This window comes from Hemiscyllium ocellatum, chromosome 1, assembly GCF_020745735.1.
Source record: "Hemiscyllium ocellatum isolate sHemOce1 chromosome 1, sHemOce1.pat.X.cur, whole genome shotgun sequence".
NCBI classification, from domain to species: Eukaryota; Metazoa; Chordata; class Chondrichthyes; order Orectolobiformes; family Hemiscylliidae; genus Hemiscyllium; species Hemiscyllium ocellatum.
The window spans coordinates 51,022,794-51,039,544 of record NC_083401.1 but is presented as its reverse complement, the minus strand read 5'-3'; the positions used below and the strand labels follow the sequence as shown (position 1 = coordinate 51,039,544).

The following is a 16,751-nucleotide window of genomic DNA, read 5'->3' as shown; positions in this document are numbered from 1 at the left end:
GAGCATTATCAAAACAATGTAAATACAGCAATAATCTTTTTTTTGTAACTTTGTGAATTAATATATTCTGAATATTCTGAATTTTTAAGCATGCCTTACGTTGAATTTCCCCCAATACTTCCAGCAGATTATGTTTCTGATCATGGTAAGGTGATCCTGTAAGGTCTGAGTCCTTACTAATGGTTTCTGTGGGACTTATTTGTTTGTTGATCTGTGTGTGTGGCAAAGGCCACTTAAGGAAATGTGACAGAGTAGTGAGTATTAAACTGAGCTGTACTGGCCAGGAAAGCAATAGGAAAGGCAAATTGCCTAGATTCATGATCCTGATAACATCCTGCACGTTTTTACTGAAAAACACGTGGTCAGGTGTCATGATCACCCTCTCAGACTGATTCCCTGATATGGTACTCTGGGCATGAGTAATACTGTTTATTCATTCATAATATGTCGAGTTCACTGACTAAGGCAGTCTTTATTGCTCATCCCTAATTGTCTTGCAAAGATGATGGGAAGAGATTACAGAGCTTTGGGAAGCAGAGGGATCTTAATTTCCTAATACATGAACTTCATTAGGCTAGTATACAGGTACAGTGAGGAATTTGGAAAGCTAACAGTATGTTATTATTTATTGCAAGGGGAATTGGCAAGAAAAGTCAGGAGGTTTAATGTAATTGTCCAAGATATCTGGAGCACTCTGAGTATTAACTGATCTGTTCGAAATGGGTTAGAAATAATTGAGAAGAGGAGAACAGCTTGCTGGGAATCCTGAGAGATTTAATAGTAGGTCAGGGACAGGGACTGAATAAAATTAGCATAAGCAAAACATTGCCAGTAAGGAAATTAATGGAATTAGAGAGAGAAGGCCCCAGAGCTGATGGTTTCCATCTAAAAGGGTTAAAGGAAGTGGGAGAATGTATTGTCTGTGCACTTACTACAATCTTTCAGTGTTCCATAGATACAGCAGTCGTCTCTCTTGGTTCAAAAATTGCATGTCATTCCACTGTTTAAGAAGCACAGAAGAGAAAACTCAAGGGAATTTCAGACCAGTCAGCTTCATATCTGTGTTGGGGGATTTGTTTAATTTTACATCTGAGAAAGATAAATATTTGTTAAGCAAAGATATTAAAAGATATGGGCAATGGTGTTAAACCACAGGTTTTAAAGCAAAGGTATTAAAGGATATGGGCATGGTGTTAGCCCAAAAATCAGCCATGATCTCATTGAATGGGAGCACAGGTGCAAGGTGCTGAATGGCCTGCTCCTGTTTCCATACCCCTACATCTACACATGAACTGCATAGAAGGTCATGTTTAACAGATGGTGCCTGTAATTTTCCCTCCATGTTACATAACTTCCTGCCTTGCAGATTCTCCATCAACACTGATCCAAAATCCTGGAACACTCTATCTTACGTCTAGATGTATCTTCACCATCAGATTGCCAGTAGCTCAAGAAGGGAGCTTAACACACGTTTATAAGGGCAGTTCGTGCTCAATAAATGGGCAATAAATACTGGTCTTACCAAAAAACACATTTCTCAAAAATTTATAACATCTCCCATAATTTACTTTGAACTTTAGGAGAACACCTTCAGGCCCAGAGTTTGATATAAAACCACATGCAATCATTCTATACAGTATTTTAGAAACATACATTACTGAAACAGAATTTTGCAAAGGGAAACATAGAGTCAAAATATTTGACCCTGCTTAATTTCTATTGTCGCTTATAAAATGTCACAGGATTGGCATGTTCAATTTACATACAAAATGGCACACTCACCCACCCTCACACTACTTTTCAAAAACTAAAACTAAACAAGTTATTTTCTAAAGAAATATTTTTATTAAAAAATGAACAAAAAGTATTATTTTCAAATTTAGGCTTTTGCTAAACCACTTAACAAATAATGCATCTAGCCTTATCGATGAGCAGTTCTAATAATGTGTGCAATTATATTTAACCCACAACATATGTGCCTGCATATATTATGTAAGTCATTGAATCTTCAATTCTATCGTAACATAATCTGAGAATTATTTTTAATGTTGAACAATTTAATAAAAGAAAGGACTTTTAAACCAAAGACTCGAGTACATTATAATGTCAGTAGGAACCTTATTAAGCAGGTTTCATTTCTCAATGATTTCTTTCGGGCAATTTTCTACTCCCTGCTGAAGCCCGATTCCTTGCTGAAGTATGGTCTCATGATATTGCTATGTTCCTGAACCTTGTCAAAGTGGCTGCTGAACAACTATGAGCCGCATCAGCTAGTACCGGCTAGCTGTAAATATGCCAACTAGATGTCAAAACTAGGCTCCATCCTTCTTACACACAAGATTTAAATGTAAATAATTTTAACAGGAAGATTCTTTTAAATGTTTCTGGGATAGAGTCACTGCAAGTTCAGACAAAACTTATTGCCAATGTCTAACTGTCCTCGAAAAGATAGTGGGTGCTACAATCTTGAAGTGCTGCAGTCCTTAGCATGTTGGTACGCCCGCAATACTGCCAGAATTTTGCCCCAGCAGCAATGAATGAATGGTGATATAATTCCAGTCAAGACTGTGTGTGGTCTGGATGATAACCTGCAGATGACAGTATTCTTCTGTATCTACTGCTTTTGTCCTTCTGAGGAATAGAGGTCTTGGATTGGAAAGGTGCTGTCTAAGGAACCTGAATGAGTTACTACAATGCAAGTGGTAGTTGTTTGGGAATAATAAGGAATAAAGGCTTGAGTTGATTGAGCCTCCTCTAATTAAGGACGCTCAGGCCTTATCTCGGCTGCAGATTAGCCCAAGATCATATTCCCACAAGATTTAAATTTGATTGATATGCTATTGACTGGTCAAACACTTCAATCACAATTAGAAGATTGGGTTAAGAATCAGTTGAAAAGGTTACCTTCTACTCTAATGTAATTTATTGCTCATAGAAGTTACAAACTGAAACAAACCATTCAGTCCAATCAATCTAAATTTACTCTCCATGCAAAACATATTCCTAATCAGAAATAGCTACCTTTTTTTCTCCCTTTTCTTGAATCTATCTGATCTCATCTTAAATTTTGACATGGATTTTGCCTTAATCACTAACACCAAATTAAATTCCACAGTTGCTGTGTAAAGATGTGACTGGTGCCCACTCATAAATCCTTATCCCTTTGCTCCTCATTCTGGATTCTTAAAATAACTGAAACAATCTATTTCTGACCATCCAGTTCAATTTTTTAGATAACTTTCAACACTTCCATCACATTTTCCAGCCTTTCTAAATTTAATATCAAATATTGTTTTATGCTTAATTTGTCTTTGTTATGCCTGAATACCTTCATATCAGGAACATGACCTGTTTCCTTTGATATAACGTTGTGGTTTCTCAGGTCCCCGGTCAGGAAAAGTGTCTCATATTTGAAACTGGGATGTCTGATTTTAAAAATGTATTTGTCGATGTGACAGTAAAAAGGCTCATAGTAGCAGAGACTCATACAAATGTATCATAACTATTACTTCTAACGTCCAGCAGGAAAAGTCACTATAGCATGCACTAAGTGATTATTAACAATTACTGGTTGCACACAATTGTTACTTCTACTGTATTATTGTAGCTGCATAGCAACATATACTAGGCATTGTCTTGTGTTTCAACATTGTTTCATTTTTAGTGATGTTATGAAAATAAAAGCTATGTAATTAAAATCACAGAATGCTGCAGAAGAGAAATATCCTACTCAGCTCACGAGTCACAAGACAGATAAACTTATTCACACTTCCATTCTTCTGCTCCACCTTCAGGGTCCATTTTCAGTTAGGTCAATAGCCTAGGCTGTTGACTCCCTTTACCCATTTCACACTGTCTCATAACATCAAATGCCTCCATACTTTTAATGTCCCTAATTTTTCCAAGTATTGCATATTTGCATGTAAACCAGTTTAGATTAGATTAGACTTACAGTGTGGAAACAGGCCCTTCGGCCCAACAAGTCCACACCGACCCGCCGAAGCACAACCCACCCATACCCCTACACTTACCCCCTACCTAACACTACGGGCAATTTAGCTTGGCCAATTCACCTGACCCGCACATCTTTGTGACTGTGGGAGGAAACCGGAGCACCCGGAGGAAACCCACGCAGACACGGGGAGAACGTGCAAACTCCACACAGTCAGTCGCCTGAGTCGGGAATTGAACCCGGGTCTAACAGGCGCTGTGAGGCAGCAGTGCTAACCACTGTGCTACCAGTTTAGATGGATGCTGCTTCAATAAACAGAATCATTGGTGGAATGTTAATGAGGTCTGAGTGACATGGGTTATGCTGAGATGTGTGACAGAATGGATGAGAAATTCCTTGACACCATTCTCGATGTCAAGATCATCTTGCTCCATTGAATGCTTTTCACAAGCGGTATGGAAAGATTCTCACCATCATTGGCAAGTGGTCAATGGATGGCAAGTAATATTTATTAAATGCCTCATTGATAGCCCACCTGGCCCTGTTAATATTCTGCTTCCAATCTTACCAAACTCACCCAACAAGCTGGTCATTGATAAACCTCGAAACCAGAGTACCTGGTACATTCAGCCCACTGGTCTATTTGAATGATCTTCATGTTGCTCACAACCAAAATCTATAGGCACCAGCCACACATACCATTCTTCTGTGTACATTAACAATAAGCATTCAGTGAACCCTCACGGTTATCCTCTCCGATGCTAAAACACCACAACACCAACTGAACTGTTATATGCCATTGTACCGTTGTAAATTGTGAGGACCACAATGTAGAAGTTCCAAAGGACATAGAAAAGTTGATTGAGTTGCCACATATGTGGCAAATGAAGTTTAATGCAGAGAAATATGAGGTGATACGTTTTGGTAGGAAGAACATGGGAAAACAATATAAAGCAAAACGTACACTCTTAAAGGGTTGCCTGAACAGAGAAATTGAGTATGTGCACATAACTCACTAATGGCAACCAGATAGATTAATTAATAATACAATATTATTGATTTTATCAGTAGGAGAATACAATACAAGAGCAAGGAAACTATGCTGAATTTGTAAACGATATTAGTTTGGCTTCAGCTGGTCTAGTTTGATCATCTAATCAATGTCTAGTTCTGAACACTGCACATTTGAAAGGATGTGAAGACATTGGGGTTTACAAAAATGATTCCACAGCTGAGGGATTTCAGTAATGAGAATTTGCTCAAAGCATTTAAATTGATGAGTTACCTAGACTGAATAATTTTTTAAAAATGTTCCCACTTACAAAAAACATGCGAAGACCCAAATTTAACATAGAAGAAGCAAAAGGTAATGAAGAAAGTCTTCTTCACATAATGAGATCGGGAATGAACTGCCAGGAAGTGAGGTAGAGTCAGTTTTAATCAGGTATTCAAAAGAATTTTGAAACTATTTGAAAAGGAAAATGTACTGTCACAGGAAGAAACTGGCATATCACAAAATGACCTGCTCATTTGGAGCTGACAGATAGCACAGACATTATGGGCCAAATAGCCTCCTTTTGTGCTGTAATAATTCTGAGATTCTGTGGGGTACTGATATTTCAATGGATACAGTTGGAAAGAGTTTTTTTTAACCTAATGAATGACAGTTCTTTTGGTTAATGACAGAATATTACAAGGATGTTTTCTCCCAGAAGAATGTTGTCTAAGTCTGAGGAACTTTAATCAAGAACAGCTTCTTTCCTGCTGTTATTAGATTGCTGAATGGACCTTTCTGATTTCAAATAATGTTGATCTTACTAATATTAATCTTGTTTTTGTGCCTACTGTGCAGTCATAACCTTGTATGTCTCACTCTGTCTAAATCCCTATGATCTGTATGTCCTTATTTCCTGTTTTCTGGCTGTATTGCTTGCAAAACAAACCTTTTCACTTTACTTAATTACATGTGTCAGCAATAAATTAAATGAAAATGAATCAAATCAAATTATAGCAATACAATACATTGGTATGTGCCTTGACTGTGGGTTATGCACACTCTGAAGGCCCAACATGTCTGATGCCATAGCGAACAGGGCAGCGGTAGACGTCCGGTATGTGGTCACCGCCATCCGACGCCTTAAAACGGTGGTGCTCGGACCCGACGTTGTGCACCAGTTGGTGGACGCTCAGGTGTGCGGTGGGATCCCGTCCATGCTCACCCCAGCCCGGTTGGAATTTCACATTGGACCCAAGGTCCCATAATTCCCGCGGGAGCCTGTGCGCCACAACCTGAGCCGCCTCCTGAATTTTAATTTTGTTCCCTTTCAGGGGGTAAAAAGGCGAGACTTGTATAGACTGCTGCTGCATACCGTCCACCTCTTCTGCCTCATCCACTGTCTGGACATGCCTTGGCATGTCCATTTGCCACTGGGTGGTGGGGATCCCCAGTGGAGGGCCCTCTACGGGGGAGTCCTCCCCCTTTCTCTTGGGGATCTGGGGTGGAGGGTGCTGCACGCAGCAGTCCCCTGCAACCGCAGATTGCAGTGGTTCACGGACTCCCAACCCAACTGCTGGTTCTGTGGCACTGTAGAGTCCGTGGACCATGTGTATATTGGGTGTGGGCGTTTGCACTCCCTTTTTGTTTTTCTCAAAAACCTCCTCCTCTGCTTTTGGTTGCACTTCAGTCCCACGCTCCTGGTCTTCGGGCACCCGGTACGGAAGAGGGAGGGCAGGTCTGAAGACCTCCTCGTGAGTCTGCTCCTGGACCTGGCCAAACTGGCCATAAACAGGTCCAGACAGCGGGCCGTGGATGGGGTCGTGAGGGCCGACTGCCTGCCCCTCTTCCGCGGTTACGTTAGAGCCCGGCTGTCCTTGGAGAAGGAGCACGCGGTGTCCACCAACATCCTGGAGTTATTCAGGGAGAGGTGGGTGCCGCAGGGAGTGGAGTGCATTATTTCCCCGTCCAACTCTATTTTGATTTAGTCCCTGCCCTCCCCTTCACTGTTTGATCACACAGCATTGCCCTATGATTTGAAGGGCACTGCTTGTCACTGGCCACTCGGGTGTTTTCCTATCTTCCTGGTGGTGGAAATTGAATAAAGATTCATGCACTTTGTGTCTCTCACTGTGTCTCACACCTGCACGCACACACCATGGATGCTGGGGAAAAATAAGCACTACCGCAGTTAGGCGGTAGTGTGGGGGTTAATAGAAAAAAAGAGAAAAAAAGACAAAAAGAAAACAAAAGAAAAAAACAGGAGTGTCAAAGGTTCTGTTCACTCTGACAGCTGGCTCTGATGGAACTGGGTCAGTGACAAGAGCTCTCCACGTGTAACTGAACGGTGATTTGGTGATGGGATACCAGCTTCTGTGGAGTTATTTAACTTGTATTATATTATGTAGTCATCGTGGAATGAATTTTAAACCATATCAGCCAGAATTAATAAGCAGGATATCACCTTGAGCTACACACCTGATAGCTTTGAGAAAAAAAGGCAGAAATAAGTTGTCTTTTGTTTGCTTTCATTTTGTTTTTGATGTAGAAAATAATTTTATCAATGCAAAAACACATTCTATAATAGAGAAACATTTATTGTTAATAAGGATACATTATACAGGGCTTTTAACAATAACTGTAATATTTTTGTAAACATGATAATAATTGGTATTAATCTTCTGAGAGTCTGACATCAAACTATAATAAACCTCTTAATATAAACCCTAGCCACAATCAGTTCACTATGACAAGAGACTGAATTCTGCAATGCTTTAGTTCCAAAAGGTATGTTTATGATGTGAAAGATCAACATTTTCAAGAACAAACCATATTTTGCTGAAGAATTAATGGCCATGAATGATTCAGACCATTCTTAATGTATAATGTGTTGTGTATTGAGGGAGTGACATTTATGAATTTAGGGTAGATAAAGGAGGGCAATATAAGCTGCTCTAGCCCACACACCATCAACAAATTTTAAAAAATGATGATTTCCACAAGTTGATGGACAATTAGCATTATTTCATTGATAGATTTGTGTAAATACCATTTCATCCTTAATCACCCTATGAGTTTTATGAAATTGCTATATTTGCACATTGATTTTCCACAAAACATGCCACAGAAAATTCACCTGGTAATTAATACCATAAGCAGCTTTTTTTAATAATAGGATAATGATGAAAGATTACCAATCTGTTTCTCCAGCCTAGAAAATGGATAATTAAAATAATAATTAAAATGAAATCTTTTGGAGTTTTATGAGAATTGTTATTGGAGCTTTTAAAAATTTTGTGTTACTTGCCCTTTGACTCTTTTAATAATTATCTTCTTATTCAGTCTTTTGTTCTCTCTCTTTACTTCAGTTTCTGTTTCTACTTTGAATTCAACTTCTTAAATTCACTCTTAGATATTCATTTCCTCAATATTTAAATCTCATTAGCAAAGGAATGTGTGCCCCATTGTTCACCAAGGTCCCAGATGCCTTAAGGTCATCATCAACTTCAAATGTGTGGGCGCAAAAATTAAAGCTAAATAGTCATGAAGAAATTTTGATTTGCACATGCAAACAACATTTGCCCAAGACATTCTATTGGATTATTGCAAACTGAGACAAATTATCTCAATGAATTAAGACTAAGCAATCTATCTTTTGAAAATAAACTGGTAAAAATGTGACTAGTTGAAGTTGCTATATTTACATAAGGGAAATACTTAGACTTGAAGATTCTTTTCACCAAAAATGCCGAAACAACCTCAGCATCTCAATTGCTTCACAGATCCACTTTTGTGTCTTGTGCAATACTGATAAATTCACAGACAATTCAACATGTCAGCATGCTAATCGTACCAGATGTTAAATATAAATCAGGGAGAATCATGCGTGGTGATCATTACAGTGTCACTCTCTTGAGACTGAAACCCACAAGGTCTGCAAAGTTAAAAAAGTTTTTTTCATATACTTGCCTTTTTTGCTGTTACGTGATTACATGCTCCATTCACATAAATGGCAATCAGTGCAGTATTAACAACAAAATGTAATTGACAAATTGTGTGACTTCTCTCTCTCTATCTGTTTATTGTTACAAAAGGTAAAGCAAGCAATAATGATGACCATAGCGCAATATACAGTTTATAGTAAAAACCTGGAAACATGCTGAAGAATATACTGGTTCTCTTTCAGTTTTTAGCTCATGATAGCACCAGGACACTTAAAGGGAAGATCATTTTAGCTAACTTGCTATCCAATGGTATCTGTGCAGCACTAGTTGTGCTCCCAACAATACGTTAAACTTCATTTGCCCTAATTGATAGAAACCCAGAAATCCACCTGATCCCATTGGATTCCCAAAGGGCAAACTAAGTTAATATTGATCCCCAAGAGTGTTCCAATATTTTATTCCCCAATACCATGAATCACAGATGCTTGAGTATTATACATCCATAGGTGCTTACCATTCTTTGGTATGTCAAGCAGGTGGTAATTTTTCATATGTTAATATGAACAGTGAATGCAGCATGCAACCTAATAATGAAAGATACCAATCTTCACTCAATATCCATGAGCGCACCTTTCAATAAGGAACACAGAAGTCAGTAAGACTGTTTTTTCCTGAATGCCATTCAAAGGTAATATGATTATTTATAATACCCAAACAGCATTTCTGCAATTGCATGTTACCTTCTGAACATCTCTAATGTTTAGGTTGTCTTGTCTTTGTAGAATTAGAAACATCTTTGCTCACATTTATATTTGTAAACTGCTTGTTTTTGGCTTGCACAGAAGAACATTTATTGAGTAAAATGATTTCTTACTGGCAAACAGTTTTTAAATTTTACTGAAAGACTTTCCACCTTTGACCTTAAGTAACTCATTCGAAACTCTTCTACTGTATGTTATCTTTCACCAAGTCACCTTTTCTCTTGCGCTCACTGATTCAGTGTTTTTCAATCTAACAATGTCTCAGATTTAAAGTTTTAATTTTTGTACCCAAATCTAACCTCTATAATTTAGTAAAACCTTCAAAGAATTCTCTGTTACTATGATTCTGGCCTCTTCAACATCTCTCATTTTCATCACTCCAGCACTGGTGAATTCATCAGTTTAGGTCTTGTGTCAACCTGTTGAGTAGAAGTAGCACAGTAAGGAAATTTGTTAATTTCTTTAAAAGATCTGTAGAATCTGTAATTCTTTTGAAGAATGTTTGAACGGATTTTAAGAGCTTTCATCAATTGTAAATGGATCAATTTTAAATGTCTTTATTAATAAAATCCTAGTACCAATAGAAAGCTGTATTGCTGACAGACACAAAGGGGAGTTACAGACAAAGACAGTTCCTGGGAGAGGTGCTGTAAGTTGAAGACAATCCACGTACAGGTACAAAGAGCAGACAAAGTTAGAAACAGGAACACAGAGAATTCTTGTGAGGAGAAGCAGTAAATTAGTCTCTATACAGTTTCTTTTCTGTTTTGCAGAGGACAGGAGCTCAAGGAGGTACTTTGAAAAGTGAGTAAAATGGTCTAATGCAGAGAAAGCTGTGTGAATAGCTTGTAGAGTCTTTAAAGGTGGCTCCATTTCTGGAAGTGACCAAACTGTGAGGTGGGAGGGGGCATTCATAATTGCTTGAAAATAAACACTTTGAACCTAGACCATTAGAATTGTCAGGACCTGACTGACAAATAGTTTGTCAAAGCCATCTTGCTGATGATAATTTATTTGAGAAATTCAAACGTGACAGGAGCTTGCAGTTAGGATTCCTGACCTACATTGTGTGAAAAAAGAGCAACATTCTGTGGAAGTATATAACCACATACCACTTTTGTATGAGTCATAGAGGTATCCTATCCATGTCCCTCATGATTTTATAAACCTATACGAGATCACCCCTCAACCTCTGACACTCCAGGGAAAACAGCCCCAGCCTGTTCAGTCTCTCCCTTTGGTTCAAATCCTCCAACCCTGGCAACATCCTTGTAAATCTTTTCTGAACCATTTCAAGTTTCTAACTCCTTTCCGATAAGGAGACCAGAATTGCATGTAATATTCCAACAGTGGCCTAACCAACATCTTATATAACCACAAAATGACCTCCCAACTCCTGTAGAAGGAGAAAGTGAGGACTGCAGATGCTGGAGATTAGAGCTGAAAATGTCTTGCTGGAAAAGCGCAGCAGGTCAGGCAGCATCCAAAGAGCAGGAGAATCAACGTTTCGGGCATGAGCCCTTCTTCAAGGGCTCATGCCCGAAACGTTGATTCTCCTGCTCTTTGGATGCTGCCTGACCTGCTGCGCTTTTCCAGCAAGACATTTTCAGCTCCCAACTCCTGTACTCGATACTCTGACTAATAAAAGAAACATACCTTCTTCGCTATTTGATAAGGGTTGATTTCTGGTAATCATATGATATTGTCTCATGATAATTTTTGTCAAGCCAATCTCTGTGGAGAATAAAGAAAGCCCCTATGAAAGACAGGATTGGCCTTTCAAAATGACTGACATCCCAGGAACCAATCAGGACATAATAAGAAGGAATATCAATAAGATGATTATAATCTTTAAAACAAAAATCAAATTGACCACACACCACCTTGACAATTTAAGATTGATCATATACTGTTTGTGCACTAACAAGTCAGAGCTCAGGGATTCTACTGACCTTGGACAGATTTGAAATAATATAAATATTTCTGTTCTGCCTGCTTCAAAATAGATCTGATATTTAATTTAAAATTTAATTTGCCTATTAATTCATAAGTAATAGTGTTGGTTCTGGTTCATATTGAGGTAAAGAATAGCTATAAACATTAGTGGCCTGTAAGTAACATCTTCCATTATGGTTTATGGTTTCCCCAAAAAGATCACCATAATTCTAAGGTCTGAGGTTTCCTCACTAAACCTTTTTATTTTACTTTTCTATGTTTCTTCCTCCTTTACTGCATTCCACAAAATGTCTTCATTTTAAATTCATTGTGTCAAACTTTGTCTTTTAACACTTCTGTTAAGTGCCTTGGGAGGATTTACTAAAAGATGCCATACAAAAGCAACTTACTATGATTGTTTTAAACGCTGCAGTTATACTACAGGAAACCCAGGTGATTGAAAGATAATGTTTTGAAGAGTTGCACACCAGAAAAAGTTATCACTATGCATTTAAAAGTCTTTTTCTCACTGGCAACATTTCGTTTTGAGCTGAAGTGGTGCAGAAGGGAACGTCTGTGTCTGCACTCTTTACAATGATTCATTTTTTTATTATTATGCAACAATGAAGATGAATAGAAAATATGAGCCCATTTTTTTATGATCTCCTTTAGCCTGTTCCAATCTGGTGTTACTCCCGAGATATGTGAGCCAGGTTTTACACTGCTTGACATGCTGCATTCTGAAGTTAGGCTGGCTCCAGACTCTGAAGTTACATTGGCACTAGCAACTTTGCCATGTACCCAAAAACTATTTACAACAGTACAAAAGTAGCAGATTAAATCCAAGTTGCAATCGGTCTCACTGTCATACACAATGCATCAAGGAACCAGGGACTTCAGATTGAAGGTCCAGATATTTGAAAAGGAGACATTATTAAAACTATAGGTAAGGAACAGGGGAATGGGACTAAATAGATAGATTTAGAAGAGATATGAGTGAACAAACTTCCTCTTTCTGCATTGTATCATTTGATGATTTAGTATAATGCCATTTTTGCCCACAGTTCGACTTGAACTACTCTGAAACCCAAACAATGCAGGAGTACATTTGGCAGGAGCTCATGCACTTCAGTCAAATTACCAACCCAACTCTTTAATTCTGATATGTGTCAATGCAAGTCTGAAACTGTTTACATCAATGCAAAATGAATAGTATAATAATGCTCAACTAATAAACTTTTGTAGCACTCTAATTATCGATTTAGCAAAAATAGTTAATACTTCCAATACAATTTTGGTTCATAACTTTAATTTTCAAATTATGAGCCAAAATTGGTGAATATGAAAATAATTAAATTGTATAATATTTGAATCCTGAATCTTTGTTGTCGACACTATTATCATGGAGGAACATCAACATGCAGATTCCGAGTGCAAAAGCTAACTTCTAACAAGTAATGTCATCCGCAGAAGAGGAGTTTTAGAAGATGGAAATTTCGGTGTGTTTTACAGTAACCGCAGTTACTGTGCCGGACCCAATTAATACTGTTGTGAAAGTTAAATCCCGAAACACAAATATAGTTGTGTACCAGAATCTCCACAGATCGGTGGTTTGGATCATTCATCGGTCATGTAGAATGCGAATGGCAAATTATATGAAGACGGAGAATTTTACAATAAATGTCTCGGACCGAAAAATGAAGGAAGAATGTAAAGGACGGAGATAAACTGTAATTTGGAGAGCACATTGATTGCAATTTGAATTGAAAACGACTGTGTCTCTCTCAGGGCTTCACGGAGATATGGCAACCCGTCTCACAGTTGCTGGCATTTCACCTGACGCCTTTTACAGAATGAAATTGATTTATTTTCTGCTCAGTTTGTCACTCTGATTAAATGAAACATACAGCTTGAGTCTGTGTCACGATGTTTACTATAATTCATAGTATTTTTTTAAAGAAGGCTACAAACTATTGTAAGAGATCGAACTCAATGTTTCTTGCGTAGACATGGTGAGTATTTTCGTTCGGAAAAGTGCGAGTGCCCTACTTGGTGGTTTTTGGTGCTGTACACTAAAATGAGCTGTACTTGGTTCCAATCCGATTATTATTTCACAACAATCTCGTGGGATCCATTTGTGTTTCATTGCAGGGAGTGTTGCCTGGCGGTAACTCAGTCCCGATGCGCTGTAGCGATTTCGGAAAGGGAATTTCGCCGTTCAGGGCAACGCGTATAAACGTTACAACAAAAAGTGGCGGAGAAAGTCGGCGGGTGTATATGTACAGAGAGAAAATAGTTAATGCTTGGAGTCCGATGTGACTCTCTGTTCGCACCGCTGGTGTTGGCTTTGGCACTGGTGCGCTTTCAGCTATCCAACCGATTAACCCAGAGCAACTCGGGCTGGAGACACGATCGAACTGGAATGGCAAAGTGAGAATCGTTCAGGAGTTGACCAAACCTCGGCAGACTTGGACTACTGTACCATTTGGAAAGGATTTAGAGAGGAATTATATTGTTCTTCTAAAAAAAAGCGGAACAACCTATCCCGTTCCCCAAGCCAGGGAACTCCTTAATAGCGGGGCTCCACAGAGTTGGCGGGCAAGATGTCGTATCGCCCATTGCACATCACAGCCCCCGGGGGGTAATACAAAACTTCCGGCGGCTGGACCGGGTTTCTCGGAATGATGACATGCCTCTGCTCATCCTGCTCGGGCTTGGTGCTGGCTGTGAAGGGCCGCATGTGTATAATGGTGGGGGAGGAGATCCTCCAGAACATGCCCTTCAGCGCCTTGCGGAACTCTCTCCTCATCAGGCAGTAGAGGATGGGGTTCAGGCAGCTGTTGGTGTGAGCCAGGCAGACGGTGATGGGGAAGACGTAGGACTGGGCGGTGTAGTACTCGGAGCTGAACTGGACGGCGTTGAGTTTGACCAGAACCCCCCAGAAAGTCAGCGCCTGGTTCGGCAGCCAGCACAGAAAGAAGGACAGTACCACGATGGTGACAGACTTGGTGACCCTGGACCTCCGGCTGGCGCTGGAGCTGCTGATGTTCCTGTTGGTCACGTAGCGCAGCAAGAGCAGGTAGCAGACCGTGATGAGGACCAGCGGGATGAGGAAGCCCAGCAGCACCTTCTGGATCTGATAGAGACCCAGCCAGAACTGGCTGGAGCCGTTGTGGTCCGGGAACTTGAGCAAGCACAGCTCCTCGTTGGAGACTTTGGTGGTGGTGGAGAAGACGGCGTGCGGGACGCTGGCCAGAGCCGCGGAGATCCAGATCACCATGCTGACCCACATGGCCGAGCAGCCGCTCAGCTTGCTCCTGGGCTTCAGGGCGGACGCCACCGACCAGTAGCGGGCGATGCTCATCGCGGTCAGGAAGAAGACGCTGGCGTACATGTTCATGACGGTCACCAGGGAGACCAGCTTGCACATGAGGCGGCCGAAGGGCCAGCTGAAGTCCAGCGCCGTGTCCACCGCCCAGAAGGGCAGGGTCAGCACGAACTGGAAGTCGGTGGCCGCCAGTCCAGTGACGAACAGGTTGATGGAGGATTTCTTCCAGCTCCGCCTGCTCTTCATCAGGTAGAGCACCAGCAGGTTCCCGAGCAGCCCCAGGGCGCACACCACCGAGTACACCACCGACATGATGATGCGGGCGGCGGCCGAGGAGCCTCCCCCCGCCTCCAAGTCACCGCTCAGCGGCTCCCCCGCCCGGGACTCGTTGCTCCGGTTGGAGGCGGAGAGCCAGGCGAGGGTGACGGCCCGGAGCCGGGAGCTGTGCTCCGCGGCCGCCGTCCGGTTGCTGCTGGCGATGAGGTCGAAGTCCATCCCATGGTCTGTCTGTTGTGTCCCGGCTCCAACTCCCCCCCCCCCCCCCCCCGCTCACTCCGACAGCTTCAGGCGGCAAATGTCCATCCTGGAGCCGAGAGCAGGCAGCTTTATAACAATCTCCGCCAACCCCTCACACACACACACACCATCAGCCCCCTCCCACCGACACAGCTCCGCGCTTGCGTCCGCCCAGCCCAGCCTGGGATCTTGCCCCACCTCCCCTCCCTCCTTCCCAGTGATTCCTTTCCCCTCCCGTTTCGATTTGAGGTAAAGTGAGGTTAAATCAAAAGGCACACACAGCTTCCCTGCAAACTTCCCTCTCTCACCAACATCTCCATCGGACTGACCGCCCAGAGACAGAGTGGACATCCCGCCCTGAATATCGACTCGTTCTCCCAAACAGAAATATTTACAACTAATCCCCCACTCTCCCTGCTGCCCAGTTGGACAGTAGCTCTTCCCCGCCCCCGGTCGATCCCCAATCCAATGTTTACCGCACTAACAGAGAGAGAGAGATCACTCGCTCTTTGTGCGCTTCTTAAATTAAGGCGCGTCCAATCTCTCCCAGTCACCTGGAGAGGTACCAGGAGAGGGAATGGGTGTTAGAAATGACCATTTATCAAGGTCTGTTCCCTCCCTCCACGCCCCATCCCACCCTCTCACCCCCGCCACCCTCCAAGAAACGACAACGGGATCCTTTCAGGGTCGTGCCGCCTCATAGACTGAAGGGATTTTGGAAGTTAAAAAAAAATCGCTGAAAAAAAAAGCTCTGCAGCTCCGGCAGCTTTTGTGGAGAGAAATCTGAGTAAATGTCCCGGGTCGAGTGACCCTTCCTCAGAACTGTCACAGATGCTGCCAGACCTGCTGAGCATTTCCAGCAATTTGTGTTTTTTGATGCTGTTTTACAGTTCTGATTGACAGCATCCGCAGTTCTTTCAGATTTTGGAAGTTGTTCGTTTACAGACATTGACAGCGCTGACCGCTGCCTTGCCTTCCCACATTATTTATTGAAGTCATTAACTTGGGCTGGGTGACAAACAATACACAGCATTCGGCTGGACACGCACGCACTGCCTTTTCTGGAGCTCCCCGTTGCTTCGTTTCGGTGCTCTTTGCTTTCTCATCTGGACAAAGAATAAATTGGCACGGTACCATAACAAAAATGCGGGAGAAGCTCAGCAGGTCTGGCAGCACCTGTACAGAGAAAGCAGAATTAGCATTTCGAGTCCAGTGACACTTCTTCAGAAATTTCCCTACCTGCTGCCGAGCTTTGTCAGCGATTCCTGCTTTTGTGTAACATTTCGACCGCCCACATTCCTTGTTATTAGTTGATCCCTAT

The 16,751-nt window shown here is 41.4% G+C and overlaps 1 protein-coding gene across 1 annotated transcript; it reads right to left on the bottom strand.

Moving 5' to 3' along the window:
• Positions 1–7,574: 7,574 nt before the first annotated feature.
• Positions 7,575–15,440, bottom strand: rxfp3 (relaxin family peptide receptor 3). The gene is made up of 2 exons (XM_060853897.1): positions 13,176–15,440; positions 7,575–10,070 (listed from the first exon to the last, which is right to left on the bottom strand). Exon 1 carries the CDS (start codon positions 15,407–15,409, stop codon positions 14,156–14,158), a length of 1,254 nt encoding a protein of 417 aa, XP_060709880.1. The 5' UTR covers positions 15,410–15,440; the 3' UTR covers positions 7,575–10,070; positions 13,176–14,155.
• Between the last annotated feature and the right edge of the window lie 1,311 nt (positions 15,441–16,751).

What these genes read in the sequence shown, in the direction of transcription:
- rxfp3 (XM_060853897.1), bottom strand. Translation starts at nt 15,409, where the DNA reads ATGGACTTCGACCTCATCGCCAGCAGCAACCGGACGGCGGCCGCGGAG.